Here is a 23,585-nt window from a genome sequence, read left to right on the forward strand (position 1 = left end):
CATCAAGAGAGAAGATGGCAAGCAAGAGAAACAGCAGAAGGAACGGCAAAAATGCAAGCAGTCTTTATTTCAAATTGTTCAGAGTCACTGGATTTTCCCTGGGGAAACCTCCCAACACACAGATGTATTCAAACAATTATTTTGTTTTCAAAACAGCATAATTCCTTTGAAACTCAAACTCACTGGCTGTAGGGTTCAAGACTGATTTTGATTTTCACACACAGAAGAGATTTTTACATTACTCAGCTATTTGGTGTTTCACCTAAGGTACTATTAGCTGCCTTCAGAAGAAGAACACCATGCAGGATGAACCAGTGCTTTCTGTTCTGTCACTGTAAATGTGGCCTTCTCCAAGGTCTCCTCAGAAGAGGCACAGTAGCTGCCAGTGGTGGGCTATTCAACTTTGTAATGAATTGCACAACCCTGGCTGGAGCTGTGGCTGCTTATGGGTAGGTGCAAGTCAGATTACTTGTAAAAGTACCTGTGATGCATTCATGAAAGCTGGCAGCTCCAACCTCCACCATCAACTTCCTTCCACCTGAACTCTTTATCCTCTTATGCAGAGTTTAAAAAGGGAGTGAGCACATATTGCAATAGTGCCAGCACCAAAAATTTCCTAGTGAGGGATTTTTCCCCATCATTTTTGCTCTGCTTAGTTCAAATCCCTTTAGACATATAGAATGTGCCTGCTTTAAAGAAGTTAGCCAGATTTTCATTAAAAAATTGAATTCAGATGAGGAAATAATAGTATTTACAAGCAATAGCAAACAGGAGACTGACACAAACAATGGTCCCACCCAAAGCACACAAATATAATTCTTCATTTGAAATACAATTAAATACAATTGAAATACGATGAAAAATACTGTAGGTATCAAATAATATTTTCTGTTTTCAAGCAACACATGCCAGCATATTTTGAGCTGAATCAATCATTACCTTTTTCCTCTTCTGAAAGCTCCTCTATGGGCTCCAGCATATGCACCAAGGGTGCCTGCTCTAATAATAGGAAGAACAGGAACACCAGACAAAAAGGACAGAAAAAGGTCAAAGTCCAGAGAGGGAAAGTCAGAAAAAAACCACCACACTAATGTCAACTTTCTTGATTGCTGACAACCTGCTAAACCATCACAAACCCAGTGCAACATGACTCTTCACTGCCTCACGGGTACATTTTTGTAGAGGAGACCCTAATACAATAGTCACTTCAGGAGTGATTCTATTGTCCAAACACAGGTGTATGGTGTCATCCAGATACATCAGAGTTTTAAGCCATCAGTACAAGTTTGACTGATACATCACACAACTTCTGGAATGGCACCAAGTAGGCCAGGTAGGGTAGTTTTAGACATCTACAATGACAGGGCCACCCAGGATTACATAAATTAATATTGATGTTCATTTCTCATAAGAAGCAGTTCTTTAAGATGTATTTAAAAATATTGTTTATGTGCAATTTTATACTAAAAGTTAAAAAAAGACAAGTGAAATGGACAAAGTAAACCTCAAAAATATATGGAAAAATATATTAACTCACTATTCCGGAGAGTTATTAAGTACTGAGTCCAATGTGCAAGACAGAGATTTAGCTTATATATATATGAAATAATTCCCAATAATCAATTAAAAAAATCTTCAGTCATTCCAATTGAGTAAGATTCAGTATTATTATGTGTTTTAAAGAATTCTTGAAATGTCTGTGCTGCAAACAGCTTCCTAAACACACTGAATTTATCATTCTATAGGCTGTCAGGTACAATTTGCTTTACAAACAATGAAGTCAGACTACAGTTTATTTACAACTTTATAAACTTCAGCTATAAGACACACTTGAAAATATTATATGTAGACCAATTCAGGTTTTTAAAATGTTAATATTCACCTTCTACAAATTAATTGCTTTCAATGAAAACTAAAGCTTGAGTGTCTTGTAGGGTGTTCAATAAAAACAGGTATGCAAACTCTACTTTCAGCATTCAACTACAGGCATTATAAGAGAAAACAATTTATTAGTCTTAGTTTGGGTCTACATCTCCATCCTTCACAGAAAACACCCTTGCAGTATAAATGGTTGTTATGCTCTTTGGGTAGAAGGGGAGGAAGTGATGTTGCATGAAGATGTTTTGGCATTTCTTGTAGACCAGCTACAAACATGGATGCACTGTGATAAGTAATCACAGTGAAAGAAGCATTTGGGGCTAAGTGACACTGTCACATCTCCAACACTCCCCAGGTAAAGGAGATTAAATCTGGTGGCATAAATGCTTGTGTATGGGAGCTGGTCTCTTCATGCCTTCCATGCCTGTGGTGATATTCAGCCTCTCACCTGCTTTTCCAAGCCAATTATCAGACTTAAGATCTGCTCCCACAGAACTTGCACTAAATAAGAAGTTTTTAAAAAATGCTTCTTATACTATCACAAATCGTTAACAAGATGCAAATATCAAGGTATCTTAGGACAAAACTCTGAGAGACAAATGGGCTTCTGGTCTTTCAGTCTCTAAGGCTGTAAAATTGACCAGTGGCCAGAGCATTCCTGGGCACTGGAACATGATCCTCCACATTACTGCTCCTGGCACACTGCTGCCCTTCACCAACTAAGATCCTCCAGAACAGTGTTCAGACAGTTTAGAATCATTCCAAAATGTGACTGTTTAAAAGGACAGAGCCTGAAGCATAGATTAAATGTTCTGGGAGGATTTAATTAAGCTGCATGGGCAGTGAGGCCTCTGAATTTCTTGGCTGGACTTATCAATTGGTAAGGCAGTTGCTGTATAGCTGGATTTAATCTATGCTTGTTTTACCTGTACTTTACACATATGCTCTCTGCTTAAAGGGGCCGACTCATCCCTGCACAAGTCCTTGCCAAGTGACTTAATGTAACAGGAAAATCCCAGTCCCCAGCACTCAGACCTGAAAATGGTCTGCTGATCAGGAATAAAGGTATATGCTTCTCTTCCTCACTGTACCAGAAACAGAGGAAATGAAAAGCCAGGAATTACGAAGAACAGTTGCAAGAGCAAACCCAAAATGCATTACTGTTTTTATTAATACTGTTGTTCACTGCATGGTAACAGAAGAGATCAAATGCTAAGGCAGGAGGGAGTGCAACACCTGAAAGCACCAATTCCCCTTACATAAACAAGCCTTTTCTTTCTCTTCACTGTACACATATTCTAAGAGATATCTATTAAACATCACATTGGAATCACATTTAAGAAAAACTATTACTCTCGTTTATAGACAGGTGTGGAGATGACCCCTCTTAGGGAGTCCTCTCCTTATGTTTACCAGAGATGTGTTTCTTCTGGCCATCTGATCATCACATATTAATTCTAGCCATCATTAAGGCCAGCAGATGTGTGTCTATCATCCCATATCTTTCAGACTATCTCTTCTGCTGGCTAGTATGTGTGGAGAAACAGATGAGATGTATCAAAAGTACAGGTTACCTTAATTTCTTAGTGGATAATTATACTACTGAAAAATTATGTGCCCAGCATACTTCAAGAAACAATTAAGTACCTGTTTTAAAGAGTATTTGGAGACAATTTCTACACAGGTGGAATAGGAAGATATGATAAACAATAATGAAGGACTCAGGCTGTGTATGTTTCATGTATATCATATATTTGTCTGTTTAATCTACTAGTTTAAAAAAATCCCAATATTCTGACAGTACTATTGGAAAAGCAGTCTTCTGGCCAACATTTAAAGAAGAAATACCATCTATTTATGTTGAAATATGAAATGTTAAAAAACATTTAGCCTCAACAGAAGCAATAAAATTATCTATGGTGTAGTGTCATCTAAAGTAAGCACTTTGCACTTGCAGTGTAACAACCTAAGAAAAACCGTAAAATCTTGTTTTTTAAACTACTGCATTTGTGTAAGGAATGTAAGCCATGGATACACTTATTATATACTCCTTTAATTTATACTCAAATTACACATACAAAGAGCTGCCAGACCTAATCTGTGATATCTGTACTTTGGACCATTGTTTTTCAATTAATGCACTTCATATATTTTTTCTCCTAACTGATCAATAGGTCACATAGATCAAAAACCACATACTACACATAAGTAGCAGAAGTATTAATTTTAAACCAATATTCCTAAGTGTGATTTTTTTGGACACTTACCTGAGGCCTCTAAGTTAGGAGTCTAGTCACCTCAGACTCCTGCTACAGTCATCGAAGAGACACAGGCAACTTCAAAGAGCATTCAGATCTTAGTTCAGCTGAACCAAACTCTGAAGGCACCCCTTTTCTCTGCTTACTGTCTAGGAAGAGTAAGTACTTTAACCAAATTTTCCTCACATGCTTCAGCTATGTCCCTAGTGATAGGTGAGCCCTGGTGTCCACACCATGTTTGTAGACTGATACATAAGTTTTAATGAACAATCTAATTGGTAGCTTTGCTTTTTAACTACTGTCTTCAATTCCACCTATTATTATTGACCGAAAAACCACTAAATATTGAACAAGTATCAGCATTTCAAGAGTAATATAGAAGCCAAAGCCTAATTTTAAAATATTATTCATAAGAATAAATTGTAACTATCTGTTGCCTTTTTGTGAGACTGAAGTAATCTTTGAAAGTAAGACCTAAGTTATATCTGCACAAAACCCTACAGGTAGCTCAGAAATGGACAGAAGAATTTTCTGCCAGGACAGCATTCAAGGAGCTCTACTAGCTCTCACAAGAAGTCAGGAATATTAACACAAAACCACCAGACCTAACATAGTCATTCTCCTACTTTACATCTAGGATTACTCACATTTGCAAGTTGGGTATCTTTTCATAATAGAAATTTAAGATGTGCAGAATGAATACTAGGATGCAAAAGCTTCTGAGTGGCTTTGAAAAGCCACTTAAGTTCACATTAGAGAGCCTTTCCTAGAATTAATTTTAAAAAATGAAGATATATTATATGCAGGCAATTTTAAGATGATCTGTGCTAAATAACTTTTTCTACAGAAGTTACCAGGAAGTGCTTTCCTTTTCATAAAGGCATGAGATGCAGCCATGATGTCTTAATTCAGTAAGTCAATCCCTTGAGGAGTCCTGAAAACTTCGGGAAAGACACCATAACTTCTGCTAACCTCCAGAAATTAGGTAAGGCAAGTTTAAAAAACAATCCAGAAGGGAAGAAAGGGGACAGGACAGAGAGACCTGCAGAGATAAATAAAATAGTAATCAGCAAAGGAAACTGAAGGGAACACCTTCTTTGAGGTTTCGCAATAAACTGATGGTGAATCTTTTGTGTATCAATGGCAGGAATAGCCTTTTTTATACTGAGAAGTTTCACAAGATGTCACAATTTCCTATTTGAAGCAGCAAGAAATTATAAAATATCTGAATGAGCTGATTTAAATTGTCACAGTACAAAAAATACTAATGTTCACAGGACTGTTTCTGTCCCCAGTACAAATGAAAGCAAATGTACCAAGTAACTAATGCTTGACAAGCCTGGTGGGTAAGTCCTTAGCAGCAATAATCTTCATAAAACTTACATATTAACTTCAGGGCAATTGCTAAACTACATGCTATGAGACTTCTTAGCCAGAACTAGAACTACTGTTTTGGTGTAATGAGGCTGGCTTAAATGAAAAAGAATTAATTGTTCCAAACGCTATTCCTAGTTCTCTGTACTTCATATACTACTACTTTTGTCTACACAACATTCATCCATACAGTTTAACTTAGAAAGCTACAAGCAATGAACTCCTAAACCTTGCATAGTTTAGAAAGAAATCTCTGTATTATTCAAATAATGTTGCCATAGAATAATTAGCAATAATACAATCTTTTCCTTTTTTAAATGATTCTTGTCATAACAAATAGTTTAAAATGAACACTACATGAGCTTTTCATTCCTCATCAAGTTATTGAAAGCTTGATACATAATGCCCTTTCTCCACAGAGGCATTTTCAGAACTTTTTGTTTTTGATGAAAAAGAAAAATTATCTACATTTTTCACAGACAAATTCCATTTAGTCTCCCTGTGACAGGTTTAAAAACTAAGAGAAATAATTAGAAAAACCCATTATTTAACTATAATTCATAATTCAAATCAATAAACTGTTTTGAAACATTTTGCTTGCTTGTTTTTCATTACTTCACGACTTAAAATGAAAATAAAGAATTAGTTGATCACAGAATATTGGTATGATAACAAATCTCTTCATTGATTTGCATACTGATTAAAAAAACAAAACTATTTTCATAAAGTACAAAACAATGTAAATAGCGCTCCCTTGCCCCACTCCCCTTCTAAAGGATACCAAAATGTCACAAGTTAAAATACCTAAATAATGATCTATATGTAACCATAGGTATACTCTGAAGAACTAGGACAGGATAACTGCCTATTTTGATTACTTCTTCTATAATTTTGCTCCTTTCCATTTGAAGTCACATGGAAAATACAGTATTTCAAGTCTTCTAAACAAACATCTCCACATCTTTCCCTATACAAATTCCAGTAGATGCATGTACTTACCCAGTATATACATATAATGTACCTATCCAGTATAAGCATATTTTCCATTAGAAATCACAAATTTGTTCCTCAATAAATTTCATCTAAGTGATTCAATAACACAACTATTCTAGAAAATACACTCAAATTGTTTTGGTTTTCATTTATTCTTCTCAGTAGTGCATCCTTATAATTATTTCATAGAAATTCTCAACTTTTACATAGGAACAATGTTCTTTCAATATAACTGCTCTTAGACCTATGATTTGACAAGCAACATATCTGAGAAAAGCAAGGGTTAGATTTGAAAATACTGGATCTGGGCCTATCAAAAATACTTACCATATGGGGGAACTGATGGACTTGGTTTATGTTCCTGAAGACGCTCTACAGGAGTGTTCACTAAAATAACATAATAGTAAAAAAGTAATAAAATTGTATTATTGTAAACAGTAGTAGAAAAATACAGATTCTTAAATATAGCAATATTTAATTGTATTTATAAATTAGTTATTTTTTTACATTGATGGGCAAAAAACAAACAAAACAATTACAAAGTAAACACCATTCCTTCACAACATAAAAGTACATCTCTATGTATCCTTAGCATTTTTAACACTTCTACAATCAGGAAAAGACACTGCTATCTAAATCATCACTGGACTAGAATGTGATCAGTTTTTTGGTCATGAGTGCATGCTGCCTTTGTGTCACAGGGAAGAAGTCTTGGCCCAAAGCTACTTAGTGAATACCAGCCTGACCAGGGGTTTTATTCACCAGAGAGGATTTGCAGCATCCACACGTGACATCAATGCAGAAGCCAACCCTCATACACCTATAGATCATGTATAGGGTGTAGCCTTGGAGTGCATTAGCACTTCAGTTCTACATTCCTCAGATCAGCTCAGGGCTAGGAGCAAATCTGTCTGTGTGCCATGGACTTTTACTTGTCTGTGCTTCAGTGTGAATGAATATGACCAGCGACAGCTGAAAAGCCACATGGCTATGCTCTTACTAGGCTCTCCTCAAACTAAATTTACTCCCTGCTCTTTGACTCAGTTCAAGTAATGTCTTTTTAATACAGCAAAATAGTTTCCAAACTGGGATCAGAGTTAATTCATCTGCCATCACCTACTGCAATAAACTTGCTTCAAGTCACTGCAACTGCAGCATTAATTATATGGGTGTTTGTAGTGCAGAACAATATCCTGAAACACAATGATCAGGTTTAGCTATTTGTAATAGACTTCAGATATTAAAGTATTGCGCAGATAAAAATATAAGAGCTCTTAACATTCTTTGAACATCTGTGTCTTAACTGACAAGTTAATCAGTTTTGTCTACTCTCAGTATTTTCCCTTTTGTGAGTTCTGCAGCCTGAGGACAGTCAAGCATGAAAAAAAAGGATTAAAATTATACTTCATAAAGCAAATCTGGAAGTTTTTTTACGTAATACAAAATAAATTTGTTCTATTTCACACCTCTTCATGACTCAAGCAATCAACTTTGTACATTAGAAGTCTTTATAGCTACAGAACATGATTTTTGTAAATCGTGGCACAGAAACAGGTAGGTACCCTGCAAAAAACAAATACATTTCCAGTACTGATTTTATTTCAGTATTTTGTTAGTCAAATTGATGTCTATATTTGTTTCAGCCAGGCTACAGAAATCAGAAACTAAATCTGTTTTTTCTTACAGTTTGTACTTACCATCATATGTTTTAATATTCGGAGCTGGTTTTGTGGACAGTTCTCTTATCTAAAGGAGAAAACACAGATACATGGATACAAACGTAAAGGATCAATATCTAAAATTAACAGTTAGCATGAAATACTAGTTTCAGTACTATTCCATAAGATAAATTAGTGGTTACGATTTGGGGAGAAAAATACTACTTCTGTGCCCGATAGATATTTTATTCATGCTTAATGAATGCTTTTGTGTTCTCTTAATATATACTCATGCTTTGTACATTCTGCTATTGCAAGTTATAAAGTTAAATGAGAGCAGACCTATGGGCCACTTCAGCACTTAAGTTTCAACACTTTCTTCCTCAGCAATTCATGTTCCATTTTGCAAGCCTAGCTTCCACTACAAGGAAACACTGGAGTGTTTAATTACACATTGATCTGAAAATGCATGAACAGTTCTCCTCTATGCTTTACAGGTTTGTCTATTTGACACCCTAGGACAAGCACTAAACTGACAGAGTAAAGGAAACACGCTGTCTGTAATGTGATCTAAAGAAAACAGGAAACTTGAGAATCTTATATCACTAAAACAATGTTCTGCACTCCAATTCCCCAAAGAGAAGAAGAACACGATTCATTCAAACACCTAGCCACTGTCAGATGGATCTGGCACAAGATATTGAACCCTGATCCTCTTTTATTTATCAGTTTGGTTATAGCCAGTAGTGCCTCTATTCATTGTCCATTAAGTTTGGATTCTGCAAAAGTTTAGCAGTTTCTCAAGCCCTTCTATTTTCCAAGGATTGAGAATGTAGATCTGCACGACTGTATTTCAACACTAAACTTGGAGTTCTCTGAACCTATTATACATCTGTGGTCATATTGTTATCTCTCCAAAGGTCACTTTATTGAAGGAGATTCATCTATGATTAAGTCCTTCATTTCTCCAGCCATAAAATTCGTGAAGGTGGAGATGTAAAAACTATTATTTGTCTTTCCATTCTTTAAGCATTCATGTATAGGTTTAACATTCATCTCAAGCAGAATGTGTAAAATCAGATTTACAAAGAATGCACCATCTAATAGAGGAATAGGCCACATAATCATGCCATAGTCTAAACTCCATACTACCCAGATACTCCCCCACAATCACCTCTAAAAATCTATAGTTATGTTTCAATAAAACCTTATTTTAGGCAAAACCAATTCATTTCCAAACATAAAATCAGAAAATCACACTGGATGGGACCTACAAGTATCAAGTCCAATTCCCTCATTGGACTACCTAAAATTTAAACCTAAGAGCATTGTCCAGACATGCCAAGAACTCTGACAGGCTTAGTGCCATGATCATTTCCCTAGAGACCATGTTTCAGGGCCCAGCCATCCTCAGGGTGAAGAACCCTTTCCTAATGCGCAATCTGAACTTCCCCTGCTTCATTCCGTTTCCTTGTGTCCTACCACTGATCACCAGAGAGATCAGCACCTCCTCCTCCACTGCCCCCCTTGAGGCTGTGATCACCTTTCAGCCTTCTTTTCTCCAAGCTGAACAAGCCAAGTAATAACAGCTGCTCCTCCTAAAATGCCCTCAAGACCTCTGATCATCTTACTTGCCCTCCTCTGTATGCACTGAAATAGTCTGGTGCCCTTCTTATACTGAGGCACCCAAAAGGTGCACACAGGACTCGAGGTGAGTCAGCACAGGGCAGAGCAAGACAATCCCCCCTCCCTCAAGCAGCTGGAGATGCTGTGCCTGATGCACCCTAAGACATGGCTAGCCCTTGTGGCTGCCAGGGCACTGCTGAGCACATTCAACTTGACATCACCTCAAACCCCCAAATCTCTTTCTGCAGGACATCTCTCCAGCCTCTTGTTCCCCAATATGTGGGTATAACCAGGGTTACCCCTTCTCAGGTGGTCAATCTGATACTTGGTCTTGTTACATTTTACATATTTTAAATAATTATTGTCACAGTAATTAATATGATTCTTTATTTTTAGTGTGACAAGTAATGTATTTTCAGATTTCAAACACTAGATCCTGTTATGATTAAATCCTTTTCACTATCAAAAATTTTTGGTTTATTAAGCCTTTCTTTATCAAATGTGTTTTAATTCCTCTTCTACATTCCTCTGTCTCTTTTCCAGATCTATTCTTATTTACCAACATAATTTCCAAAGCGCAACCAAAACACTCCAGCAATACTATTACAGACTGTAATTATTAAATATACAGTCAGAGAAATATCAAAACCCAAATGCTAGCATAGTGTCTCTCTGTATCCTGTGCTCTCTGAAACAGAGCCTTTCACAAAACAGACCTGCTTCTTCTGACTCATAATCAGATCAGTCTGGTCCTGAAGCCTCTGCTCTAATTCTTCTATCCTCTTCCTGTAAAACATGTTATTTCTGTTCAAGTCGTCTCTTGCTGATGTTTTGGTGTTCTCAATCTCTGACCGCAGCTAGAAAGAAAGAAGAAAAGTAACATCATATTAACACTATACAAAATATTTTAATGCTATAAAGTCTAAACAAGCGTAATACTTAGATACTTTTAACATTTTTTTTTTTCTCAGCAAAAACCTGATGTCTTTTGTGACTTCCCTAGGACTTGTATGTAACATAGAATAGTTGTCTGGATCACTTTTGAATTACACAAGGAAAACTACCTAAATTTCAATATAAAGAAAAGGACATATAAACACATTGCTGAGATTGCCTAAAAATAAGATTGCAGGGAAAAGTGTATAGATCTATAAAAATGTGTTAATTATAAATAGTATCCAGCAATGATACTTTAAGGAGGTGATATGTGAATCTGTACAATAAACCTAGTATATTACCTCCAAATGTGGAAGAAAGGGAACATTATATAGGTGCACCATCCCAAAGGTAATACTTACATTACTTCTCCCTTATTCTATTCTTGCACTGTATGTGGGTGTATCTTTAACTACATCCTTTTTGGGGACTGTTCCATGGTTCATCCCCAATGTTTTCTTGCCAGAGGAGGAGAAGCACTGGTCAGACCACTATGATCTGCTCAGCTCTTACATGGTCACGCAGATGAAAGAAAAATGTAAGGAAAAGAAGCAAGAAAAACAAAGCAGGAAAGAGATTAAAAAGAAATGCAGATGTAAAAAGAAATCTGAGGAATAAAGCTTTGTATAGTAAAATATATAAACTGATGCAAAATAAAACGCCATGGTATTTTCTCCTGGAAAAGCTGAGCAGATTCTGCATTAGAAAGCTACAACAGAAAAAGCAATAGAGAAGTGGTAGTAAGGAGAAAAAAAAGACTGAGACATATGCCATAGGTCCATGGTAGCAGCAGGTACAGGGTGGATGAAAGCTACATGTTGGCAAGTCATATGTCAACTATTCAGCCACATAACAGAAAGTACTGTATAATATAGTGCTCACAGAACCATCTGTAAGCTCTTCAAAAGACAAATACAGCTTCAGTTTGCCATCAGATTATGAAATGATAAATTCATTTTCAACCCTGGCCTTAACTGAAACCAAGATCCTATTATAACAGAAACACAGAGGTGATAAATGCAGCTAAGTGGAGACATTCTTATAAACTCTTGACATCTGGTAGATGTACTAAAGCATATCAAGAACTACTGAAAGAGTAAATTAAAAAAATGTCTCCTAGGTGTAAGTGGTTTGTTGTGCCACTTACCAGGGACGTTTCTGCCTCGTGGGCATGAACCTTGGCTTGCATACAAGACACCCACTTTTTTTCCTGCATAGAGGAAATCCATGTTAATTCTTGTTAACAACACATTTAGTTTGATATATGCAGCTTTGTTTCTTGTTAATAGCTCATGAGCATTTAGTTTGATACATGAAGCTTCATTTTTCTAAATGAAGCATAAATACCAAAAAGATGGCAGATTTGATGAAATTTGAGTAACCCAGTATTTAATGTCTAGAACAGTTGATTTATACATCTGAGTGTGTTTTGCTTACCAATCACTCCAGAAACTGTATTTTCTCTTTGATTTGTATATGCAGTCACTGTGAGTGAGAAATACACAAGCATTTTGATACATCTATGTGTATTAACAAAAAAAGGTAGTAAGAGCAGGGGTTTTCCCCTCTAAAAAATATCATTTTGAGCACTCATTTACAATGTATTTTGCATAACAATGACAAAACTCCAGAATTAACATATGAGTTTTAGAGTGAAACTTAAGTTTGGCATATCTTTGTGCAGAAGCGACCAAACTTCTGTATAATACCTGCAGTAAACAAAGGCTTTCACATCCCAAAAACCATGAATGAAAACAAAAGGCACAGGTTGGAAAATCCTGTCAGAAAGTTTCCTAATTTTCTTTTTCATTTTGGGAAATGGAATATTCCAATTTTTCATAAACATAAATGCTTTATTAGAGCCTTCTAGAATTGAACTGCCATCAGATTTGGCAAAGACAGATATATTTAATCATAAAGAATAAGATCATATCAATAAATAAGCAACAATTACTTTATTTATAAAAAATAAAGAAAATAAATCCTTGTCTGTCATTATATGGATAGTATTAAATAGTATTAAATCTTTAAAATGAGCTATTTTTGGCATTAAGAATAAAGAAAATTTTACTTAGGGATTTCATGTCATACTCAGAAATGAAGAAAAACAAAAAGCAAGCAATAATCTGTCAAAAACAATACATTAAGTTACAATGTTACCTGTTTTTCCAGAAGTCTAACAACATATGGATGATCGTGAAGATTATGAGGTTTCTCCTCTGTAAATTCATAGCTGTCTTTCAGTGTTCCTAAATTGGATTTTTGTTGCATATTGGACTTTTGTAATTCTAACAGTTGCTAATAGGAGAGAGGAGGAATACAAAATTTTCTTTCAACACAGTTATGCAGAGATTGCATCAGATACTTCTCCCATTTCTAGTGAGGTCAGCATTTATCAAATTTCACATCATTAATAATATCTACATCTAAAATAAATATGACTTGTAAAAGTACACATGACTTAGCAGCTACAAAATATAAGCTGCTCTGGTAATGCCATGCACATTTGTTTTCTGATGCAGCCAAACTTTTATGATTCTCTTGCTAGTGAGCATTTCTAAAGCATGTATTGAAAACAAACAAATTCTGTCAGGACTGTAATGCAGAGATTAGTGTCCTCCACACCACTTATGAAAATATTAACATAAGGATATCTGACATGCAGCAACCACAATATCTGCTAACCTATAAACAGGCATTCAAAGGCTGAGGAATACAGAAAAAACTGACATAACTGCTGAAGCGATCATTCATTCGTACAAAGCAATCCTTTAAATAAAAAAAAAGGCAACCTGAAATTATGTTAATAAAATACCTGTATACAAGGATACAATTATAGCTACCATTCAATCATTATTTTTAAGAGTTCTATAGCAAGAACTTTACAATTACTGTATCACATTTCAAATATGTGAAGTTCACTGTCATCTATTGTAAGGGATTCATGCTTTAAAATGTTAGAAAATTTAAATTGCTTACATTTTCTAAGGTTGAATTTCTTGAATGTAAGTCCTTAAGCTCTTTTGTAAACATATCTCTAACTTTTTCTATTTGATCAGCAAATTTTTCTCTTTCTTCATCTTTCCATTTATGAAATGATTCTAGAAACGCTTCTTCTTTTGCTTTTTGCTGCTCACATTCCTGAAATTAAAAAAAAAAATTATTTGTTATTTTTCCTCACATTCAATACAAATTCAAGCTCCCAAACTACATGTGGAATGCAGTCACTTTCAATATTTGGGAAATCCTATGGCATCAAAAAGCATTTCCCCAGCGCTACGTATCACAAGCTTAAGATCTTGCCCTGCAGTAACAGCACTCAACTCAGAATCCATTGTTTCATAGATGAAATTAGACCTATTTTATCCCTATATGAATTTACCCCACTTCATCCATTAGATTACTTCAACCATTCCACTACACAGTGATGAATTTTTATATGGTTCTCAAATTGTTTAAAGTCCTGCATTTCACTGCCTAGGACATACAAATCTTTTAGGAAACACCAACATTTTTCCACCACAGCATTTGCTCTGAATTTGTTCTCTATAACATGCAATCATTGTACAACTAGGAAGAATGGGATCAAAGATAAGATCTTCTGCTCTTTCAATCAGAAGACAGTAACATTGTGCCACCTAAATTGACAGTGGATGTCAGTCATGGCAGACAAACCATAAACAGTCACACCACACACTTCTATCTTCCCTGACATAAAACAGAGAAGTTTTGAAAGCTTCTTGTTGTGTAACACTGCAGACTGTAGCTTCAGGATATTTCAGGTAGTCCTCTTGCAGTTAGGAGTCTCAGCTAAGATAAGTGACTTCAAAAGAGGCCCCTAAGGCACCAAAAAATCTACATTGCACTGTTATGAATACTCCAAGTTCCACCTCATAAACAAAACAATGCTTCAGGGGCAGGAGAAATGTGTTATAGATGTATTTCTCAAAAGCTAGGCACAAAATGAATGAGTAAAGCCAAGACCCATTTTTCTGACAGTGCCTGCACTTCAAAGTGAAACTCTACCAGCTTTTGATTTGATCATTCAGGACTTTTGAAAATGGAAGCTGAACACTTCCAAGAAAGGGGGAACAAAAGGACTGAAGAAAGAGAAGTCTGAAGCTGAGTTAATGGAAAACTACACTCCATGTTTTACAGAAGATCAGGGTTTCCCCTGAAAACAAAGGAAGAAAATAATCATCCATCATAGACTGTCAGGTTGGAAGGATCAGGTTGGATTATCCTCCAGGATAATCTGGTCCAGCCTTTCTTGACAACAGGACAAACTAGACAAGGTGGCGCAGGACCTTGCCCAGCTGAATCTTGAAACTGTTACACTTTGGGAAATAAAATACTTCTGTGGGCTTAATGAACACAGTTCAAAGTGCTAATTCTTTTGAGACATTCACATTACTTAGTACTACCTTAGACAACCTGGCCAAATTAGCCTGTTGTTCAAACTCTAACTGGGACTTGGTGAGCTGCAACTGCTCCTTCAGTTTTTCAATCTCATCCTTCAATTTTTCTATATTTCCTTTCTTCTTCTGTTCTGTTTGAAAGAAACACAGATTTTAAAAAGGTTTATTGCAATTTCTAGAACTGTAATACTTACTGCAAATACATTTCTAGTGTTTGAGTAACACAAAGTGCTACTTTCTGAAAGTGTTACACACTTTTCACAAAGTGTGACTTTCTTAGACCATTTCCCTTCCCACTACTACGATTCTCTATAGATGCTTTTAAATACATATATTCTCTGGACTGCTAACTTACCCTCAAATACTTGTACCACTGACATGTGAAATAGTTTATGAAATATTTACATGAAAAATATTATATAGCCTAATTTTAAAGGAATCTAAGCAACGCAGGTTGATAAAGAGGATGCATGAAGGACAAGTGAACCTCAGTTATTCAATCTCTTAATTTAAGTTTATTCTAAATGACTTTTGTAAGGAGTCCAGCTGGAATACAACAAATTATCTGTGTGGAAAGAATTGGGGGAAATATCAAACAAAAATGTTAAAATATGCAAAAATCACAATAATATTCAACTGTTAGAGATTTTATCAATTTACCAGTTATTTACTTGCCCATCATCTGGGAATCTGAATATTATTTCAGAAATAACTGCATGGGATACTTTCCTCATAGAGCCATTTCAGGCTAATCCTTTTATACAACAATGGCTTTAACTGTTTCTGCAGCATCTTATAGTATCATCGTTTTTATCAAGTGTAAGGCACATAAGTGCTTCTTTCTCCTTCTAATATATTCACACTTCCTCAGCTTCTTATTCAGACTCCTCTCACTCTTGCTGCTGTTTCATTTGCCTGACAAGCTACACTTCAGACCTCATTAGATTCTTCCCACTTTTTCTCCTCCCAAACACTCCTTTTTTCCTAACTTGTTTCTAACCACTGTTACTTGTCAATACTTGCTAGTCCTTAGCAATAAATCATAAACGTGCAGCCTAGCAGGAAGGAGGGAAATTAGGTATGAATGAAAGAAACTTTGAGATCATTGCTTTTCAAACTAAACAGTTTTTAGTGAAGAGAGAAAAAAGTATGCAAGTCAGTGGTAAAGCAACCTTAAGTATCATAGATAGATGAAGTTGGACTGTTCTTAACAGCTTCTCTTTCTTAATACATTTTATAGTCAGTTCAGGACAGCCTGATCCTATTCAAACTGATTTCAGGTGGGGTGGACTATTTCTGTATTAATAATTATTATATATTTGCAAAATTTATTTTCCTTAGTGCAGCTTGTTCATTTTACCCATGCCTCCATAACATACATGCCTAAAGAGAAACTGTGCTCTGAACTGTGCTACTGACTAAAGTATTCAACAGAAACGCTAGTTTGAAAAGATGCTGTGAATATGGCACACAGGTGTTTGTGAACTATTGTATCTGTCAGTGGCACTTGCATTTACACAGACTGAGATCTACAACCTAAAAAAATTAAGAGTAAAAACTTTTCTTCCAAGTTACACAAAATCATGGACTGCACATCCTCACTGTATTTACACTTTTCTAAACCACCTCTCTCAATTTTTTTGATAACATTAAAGTACATACCAATCTCAGACTCTTCTGGGTGACGCCTTTGAATGTGACTTTGTAAAAAGGAAGAGGTCATAAAAGCCTTTTCACAAAATGGACACTACAAAGAAAAAAAAAACAGTTAAAAACATATTAGTAACATCTTTTTGGTAAATACAGTGGTTAAGGTTTTTAACAGGTTATTACATTTTGCTCATATATAAAAAGAAGGTAACTAACAAATTCCCTCTCACGAGAATAAGAACAAAAATTCTCATGCTACCCAACTTCTGTAAAGTCGTTAGTATATTAATGCTATTTAATATTTCACAGTGATGGTCATGAGCAAGAATCTGGTTGTGCTAGGCACTGTACAAACTGAACAGAATAGACTCTGGCCAAGCAAGTTCAAATTAAGATATAAACCATAGATAATGATTCATATATGTAGGTAGAGAACTATAAAGAAAAGGCATGACAACCCTCGTCAGCACAATACACAGACTACAGCCAACTAGTACCTCAGGTATTCTTAAGATTCATGCAACACCACAAGTAGAGCACCACACAGCTGGAAAAAAACAATAAAGATGGGTTTGCATATATGAGCTGTAAGATGCCACCTAGAATCTTTCTGAAGCACGAAGTCCTTTCAATTACTGTTCCTATAATTAATTTTCTAGTTTTGAATATAAATTTGAAGTCAAATTTGGATCCCACCATTTTAGAAATACCCTTTTTGTTCACCTTCAAAATACATTTTCTACTAATGTTCAGAATATATTAAAAATAGATGGGTAGTACAAGAACAGAAGCTACATCTACAAATCCTGTAACATACTTTAAGACTACCCATGAGGGCCCCTCATCACTTTAGGGTCATTCATAATCTCCATCTCATACTTTTTTTTCAAATAAATACATTTTAACAAACCATAGACATTCAAAAAAGTAATTTTTACTTATCAGTGTGATATGACAGTAAGAAATCAACATAACAGGTTCAAGATCTTGTCACGATAATCAACGCCAGAAGGAGGTTTTGGGGAGCTACAGGCTTGTCAGCCCAACCTCGGTGCCTGGCAATGCTCTGGAACAGGTCATCTTCAGTGTGATCACATACAGGACTATCAATAAATCAGATGCAGCCAGCATGGGTTTAGGAAAGGTAGGTCCTGCCTGACTAACCTCATCCTTTTATTACCAGGTGATTTGCCTAGTAGGTGAGGGAAAGGCTGTGGATTGCCTACTGGACTTTGGCAAAGTCTTCAGCAACATCTACTACAGCATTCTCCTGGAAAAGCTGGCAGTTCACGGCTTGGACAGGTGCACTCTTCTCTGGGTTAAGAACTGGCTGGAATGCCCGGCCCAGAGAGTGGTGGTGTTGCATCCAGTTGGCAACTGGTCACTGTCATGTCCCCAGGGATCAGTGTTGGTGACAGCCCAGTTTAATACGTTTATTGATGGTTTGGATGAGGGGATTGAGTGCACCCTAAGTAAATCTGCAGACACCAATTGAACAGGAATGTTGATCTGATGGAGGTTAGGAAGGCTCTGCAGAAGGATCTGGATAGGATAGATTGATGGACAGAGGCCAACTTTATGAGGTACAGCAAGACAAAGCACCAAGTCCTTCACTTCAGCCACAAAACCCCCTGCAGCATTACAGGTTTGGGGCAGTGTCCATAAAGCTGCTCAGTGGAAAAGGACCACGGGGTGTTGGTCAACAGCTGCTGAACATGAGCCAGTGTGTGCCCAGGTGGCCAAGAAGGCCAGAGTCATCCTGGCTTGTATCAGCAGCAGGGTGGCCAGCAGGACCAGAGTACTGATTGTCCCTCTGTATTCAGCCTTGGTGAGACCATACCTCAAATCCTGTGTCCAGCTCTGGGCCCCTCACTACAAGAAGAACATTGAGCTGCTGCAGCATGTTCAGCGAAGGGCAGTGGAACTGATGAAATGTTTGGAGGATAAGACCTACCGGGAGCAGCTGAGGGGGGCTGGAGGTGCTCAGCCTGCAGCAAAGGAGGCTCAGGTCTTATAGTTCTTTACAACTGTCTGAAAGGAGAGTGTAATTACATCGGGTCAGCCTCTTCTCCCAGGCAACAAATGACAGGACAAGAGGACTTAGCCTCAAGCTGTGACAGGAAAGGTTCAGGCTGGACATCAGAAGGAATTTCTTCATTAAAAGGGTGGTTAAACATTGGCATGGACTGCCAAGGGAGGTGGTGGAGTCACCACCCCTGGAGGTGTTCAAGAAATAAATCAACACTACACTTAGTGCCACGGTCTAGTTGACAATATGTTGATCAGTCAAAGGTTGGACTTGATGATCTCAGAGGTCTTTTCCAAGTTAAATGATTCTGTGATTATGTGAGATTCCCAAATTTCATATTATATTTAAAATGCTGCCCCTGGTAGTCAGGTATCCTATAAAACACACTTTTCAGCAAACACTAAAGCCATAAATAATTAAGTCAAATTTTGTTAAGCAAATAAATGCAAGACCCAATATAAAACCAAAATAAAGTGATATAATATAGCAGTAAAGCATTACTGCCAACCAAGAGGGAGCTTACAGTGTAACAGATTGCGCATGATTTACAGAACTAAATTGGTGTGAAATAATGTTATCCATTCAAGCACAAACTTCCCGTCAGTTTGACTATCTGATAGTGAAAGAAAGCTCTTACTGCAGGAGACAGGATTAACATATGGAATATTTAGGTTTTGAATTATGCAACACTTTTCTTGCAATTACTTTTCAGTGTTAACTACAACATGCACTTTATGCCCACATTGTAGATGAGAATGTAAGATTTCTGAACAAAGTATCAAAAAAGTGAAAAATATTATTTAAAATTAAATTTGTATTAGTCACATGAAGGTACTGACCAATGAGACTTAAATTTACAACTTGTACATATCAGTACCATTCTATAGTAGCATTTCATGGGTAAACTTATATTGATCTTGGAGTAAAGGCATTACATCTGAATTCCAAAATGTTTACATAAGCTGTAAAGTGCACAGCCAGTAAAAAAGACATATTTGTAAACAAGTAAAGGGCTTATTTGCAAAACATCCAAGATTCTGAGGGGATGGAATCTGAATTACCCTCTCAGGAACACCCAGTAAAGCCTCTATTATCTGGCAACGAAGATCATGGCACAGATAAATATCACAGAGCTATTGATTACTGATCACACTGCTACCCTGCATTTACAAACACTGGGAAGAGTTTAATTTATTCTGGCACTCAAACTCAGAATCCTGAAAACACTGTAGGAACTTCAGGTATTGTTCACCATCATTCCCTAAACTAATTTTTCCCATGTGAACTTAACTTCTAGAGAAAAGAAACAGAAGAATGAAAGGGGGGAGATCAGAAGTTTACTTTAAAAGAAATTAAATTACAAATGGGAGATATATTTCCATCTCTGTTCCACTGCAAATGCCATTGAACAGATTAGCAATGACACAAGTTCACTACCATGTTTTTCAGCTTCCACAGAGACAGATGCACACTACAAATATTTCTGGAAAATCTGATAATATTTGGCAATCACAGTATGAGAATTACTTAAGTTTACACATAAAATGACACATGCAATCAGTTTTCTTTTGCAACACAGGACAAACTACTTCATGAGTTGCATAAAGGTTTTTTTTTTTTAAATAATAGCATAACAGCAGCTTGTCCTTGAGACTAACACTTGAATGCATGAACCTTGCCTCATGTATAGTTCTACTCTTGGGGCACAAGGTACCTTTTCCCTTACAGAAACACTTGAGCCAACTTAGCTGATATCTTAAATATTTGAACTTTGCCTGTAACTTTAAACATATAGAGCTAGCCTGAAATCATGTCAAGTCTGTGTTTAGTGTACCCTTTAGACTTCAGATAACATTTGAAGACAAAATTTGCATTCCTGAAACCTGAAAATGCTGATGCTGAAAAATACTTAGATCAAACTAGCACACTGTTGTAGTGAGACAAAAAAACCCCCTCCCAACATAAACAGAGTGCCATGACACTGTCAGAACAGTTGTATATTAAGATTCTTAAGGAAAACCCTTTAGGAACAGATTGTTGTGGAATCAGAGCTGCACTAACTCACTGGAGCTCTTTACCATCTTGCCTGAGTCACCTCTGAGTCACGCACAGATACACACACAGGCAGAAACTTTGTGCCTGGAGAACATCAGTGCGGGACAGTGACTTCTTGCAGACAGTACATTACTGCTCAGCATCAGTTTCGATGCATTTGCCCTGTGTGTTTTCTCACCACACAGCTGGCAGACAAGGAAAGACAGCAACACAACAAAATAGCAACATGTTTATCACAGGTTTTGTATGTGTGTGTATCTGACATTTCAGATGCATCTAAAGCGAATCCAAGAGTAAAGAACACCTGTTAGGAAAAAGAGGATTTGTTAAAGATGATGTAGCATCCTCCTAAGAGTCTCTGAAACACAGATGGAAATCAAGTGCCAGCAATGCACTTCCTTCTGCAAGGTCACTGGTCCTTGCAGTTCCAGCCTTTCACCCAGCAAACAACTACACCCCAGCAGAGCAGGGCTGCTCTGCCGCTCATTCCACAGGCCCAGATCTGACAAGGTGTGGATGACTGGGCTACCAGGCCCTCTCCTCTCACCTGGTAGTAGTTGGCTCGTGCTTCCAGCATCATCTGCAGATTGCCGATCATCTTCTTCCTCCGCCGGCACTCCTCCTTAAGCCCCTGGATCTGCTGTGAGCGCTGGGCCAATTCCTTGACCAGCTGGTCATGCTGGGCCTGTGCCTCTCTCAGGGCCTCCTCCAGGCTGCCGAGCTGGGCGCTGAGGTACTCCTGGGAGTGCAGCAGATACTCGGTAGAGAGCTGCGCCAGGCGCAGCAGCTTCAGCAACAGCGGGTCTGCGGGGCCCTGGCAGTGCGGGCAGCACTCCCGCTCGGCGGTGCAGAAGGTGACATGTTCCAGGTGCGCCTGCAGGGCCGCCACGTCCCCCTCCCGCGAAACCCGCTCCACGTCCACGGTGCTCAGCCGCCGCCAGTCCGGGTTCTCGTGCCGCCTGCGGAACTGGAACGCGGGAAACGCCGCCGGTCCCGCGCCGGGCCCGGCCGCCGGCGGGTGATAGGTGCGCTGGGAGAAGGGCTGCGGGGAGAGACACGGCTCAGCCCGGGCCGGCACTCCCCGCCCCGCCGCCCGCCCGTCCGTCCGTCCCGGCGCTCACCATGTCCGGGCTCCGTCCCCGCGGCTCCGCACGGCGCCGGCGTCCTCCGCGTCGCTATAGCAGCCCCGGCCTGAGCGAGGGGAGGCGGCAGTGACGCCGGGCTGTACCGCCTCCCGTCCGCCCCGCCTTTCCCCGCCCCACGGCCCTTCGGCTCCGTGCGCGGCACAAATCCCGTCCTTATCCCTCCGGGCATCCTCCTCCCGCGACGCCTCCGCAGCCTCCTGACAGCGCCGCGCTAAGGAGCTCTGTCCCGCTGCTCCCGGTGCCCCGCGCACCGCACGCAGCGCATCCTTTACCATCTTCACACGCCACTCGCATCAACAAACGTATCCTCGGCTCCGCTCTTATGTTTATACATCCTTAATGCAGATACACAGCATACGCTTTCTCTCTCCACATTCCCTTGGCTTCTTTGCCGTCTGTACATGCCAAACTACTCACAAGTTCACTGCATCAACGTGCATCCCCATCCTGTGCCTCCTCCGTGCTGCTCCTGACTCCAACCTTTCTCAGTCTGCCATGACTTACACTCCTCTATACCTGTGCTGTCCTGTGCCCTTCTCCAGCCTCGCCTACTCAACTTTCTCCCAGATGTGACACCACCTGTCACCTCCCTACCATCAGCATTCATATATACGGCGTTTCTCTGTATATCTTCACACTGCTGCACCCTCATGTGCCTTAGCTGGTAGCTCTATGCAATCTCTCCACTGCAACTCCATATCTCTCCCAATGCCCACACACCAACCTCCTGCCGGGTGCTTTCAAACAAAGTCCGCACCTTAACACAGTCACACACTTTGCATGCCACTTCCACAAGCTCCCGTCACTCATTGAATCAACACACCTCCACCTGGTATCAGCACACACCAGACCCACTCCTGCAACCATAAAACCCTACAACCTCACCACATCTGTTGTTCCTGTCTCATACTACCAATCCCAAACCCTTCAGCCCCTCGTGCTTTGCATACATCACCTACTTTACCATCCATGCACAAATACTTTTCTTCAATGCAACCAACAACTTCTGCCTATATCCCTGCTCCACTTCAATCCCCAGTGCTCCCCATTATGGTGTTTCCCTTGCTCCTGCTTTGTTGCTTCAAACACTATTTCTGAGCAGCAGCATCTTTCTCCTCCAACATACAAAACCACCCTATTCCACTCTTCTCCAAAAACCTGCTCTTCCTGTTACCATTTCTTAATATTTCAGTCTCCTAGCTACATCTGCCTTATTGCCATGTTCCACATTTATACCTCCCTAACTTTTCAGTCCCTTCCACACATATTTTAGTTTCTCATCCTCTTGGTCATTCCTAGATACATACCTCTCTAAGAACAGTCACACAATATATATCTGATCATACACTCTGTTCCATAGATTCCCCTACATCATGCATTATAGACTCACAGAGATGTTCTCAAGGGACCTCTGGTGATCATCGTCCAGTCCAAATTTCTGCTGCACACTAGTTCACATCACCTGCGGCATTTAAGATGAACAGACAATCCATGACCTCCCAGTACAACCTGATGTATGTCTGCTCTCTTCCTGATTAAAACATTTTTCTTAATGTCTCACCAAG

At 38.4% G+C, this 23,585-nt stretch overlaps 1 protein-coding gene across 4 annotated transcripts in view; it reads right to left on the reverse strand.

The window, feature by feature from the left end:
- Positions 1–23,585, reverse strand: part of DZIP1 (DAZ interacting zinc finger protein 1) — a 40,078-nt gene that overhangs the window by 14,209 nt on the left and 2,284 nt on the right. For 2 of the 4 annotated variants that reach the window (XR_003961127.4, XM_030276168.4), the window contains exons 2-13: positions 23,411–23,482; positions 21,997–22,066; positions 21,423–21,917; positions 16,804–16,888; positions 15,148–15,272; positions 13,703–13,864; positions 12,884–13,021; positions 11,871–11,933; positions 10,504–10,644; positions 8,201–8,249; positions 6,831–6,890; positions 940–999 (exon numbers count right to left, since the gene is read on the reverse strand). Coding sequence is in view for 3 of the 4 variants with exons in the window: in XM_030276168.4 (XP_030132028.3) it covers positions 940–999; positions 6,831–6,890; positions 8,201–8,249; positions 10,504–10,644; positions 11,871–11,933; positions 12,884–13,021; positions 13,703–13,864; positions 15,148–15,272; positions 16,804–16,888; positions 21,423–21,917; positions 21,997–21,999 (1,381 nt within the window). In the remaining variant the exon portion in view is untranslated. The remainder of the gene's footprint in view (positions 1–939; positions 1,000–6,830; positions 6,891–8,200; positions 8,250–10,503; positions 10,645–11,870; positions 11,934–12,883; positions 13,022–13,702; positions 13,865–15,147; positions 15,273–16,803; positions 16,889–21,422; positions 21,918–21,996; positions 22,067–23,410; positions 23,483–23,585) is intronic. The other 2 variants (XM_072931320.1, XM_030276177.4) reach the window with 2 other exon arrangements.

The sequence above is a fragment of the Taeniopygia guttata genome, chromosome 1, assembly GCF_048771995.1.
Source record: "Taeniopygia guttata chromosome 1, bTaeGut7.mat, whole genome shotgun sequence".
In the NCBI taxonomy this organism is placed as follows: Eukaryota; Metazoa; Chordata; class Aves; order Passeriformes; family Estrildidae; genus Taeniopygia; species Taeniopygia guttata.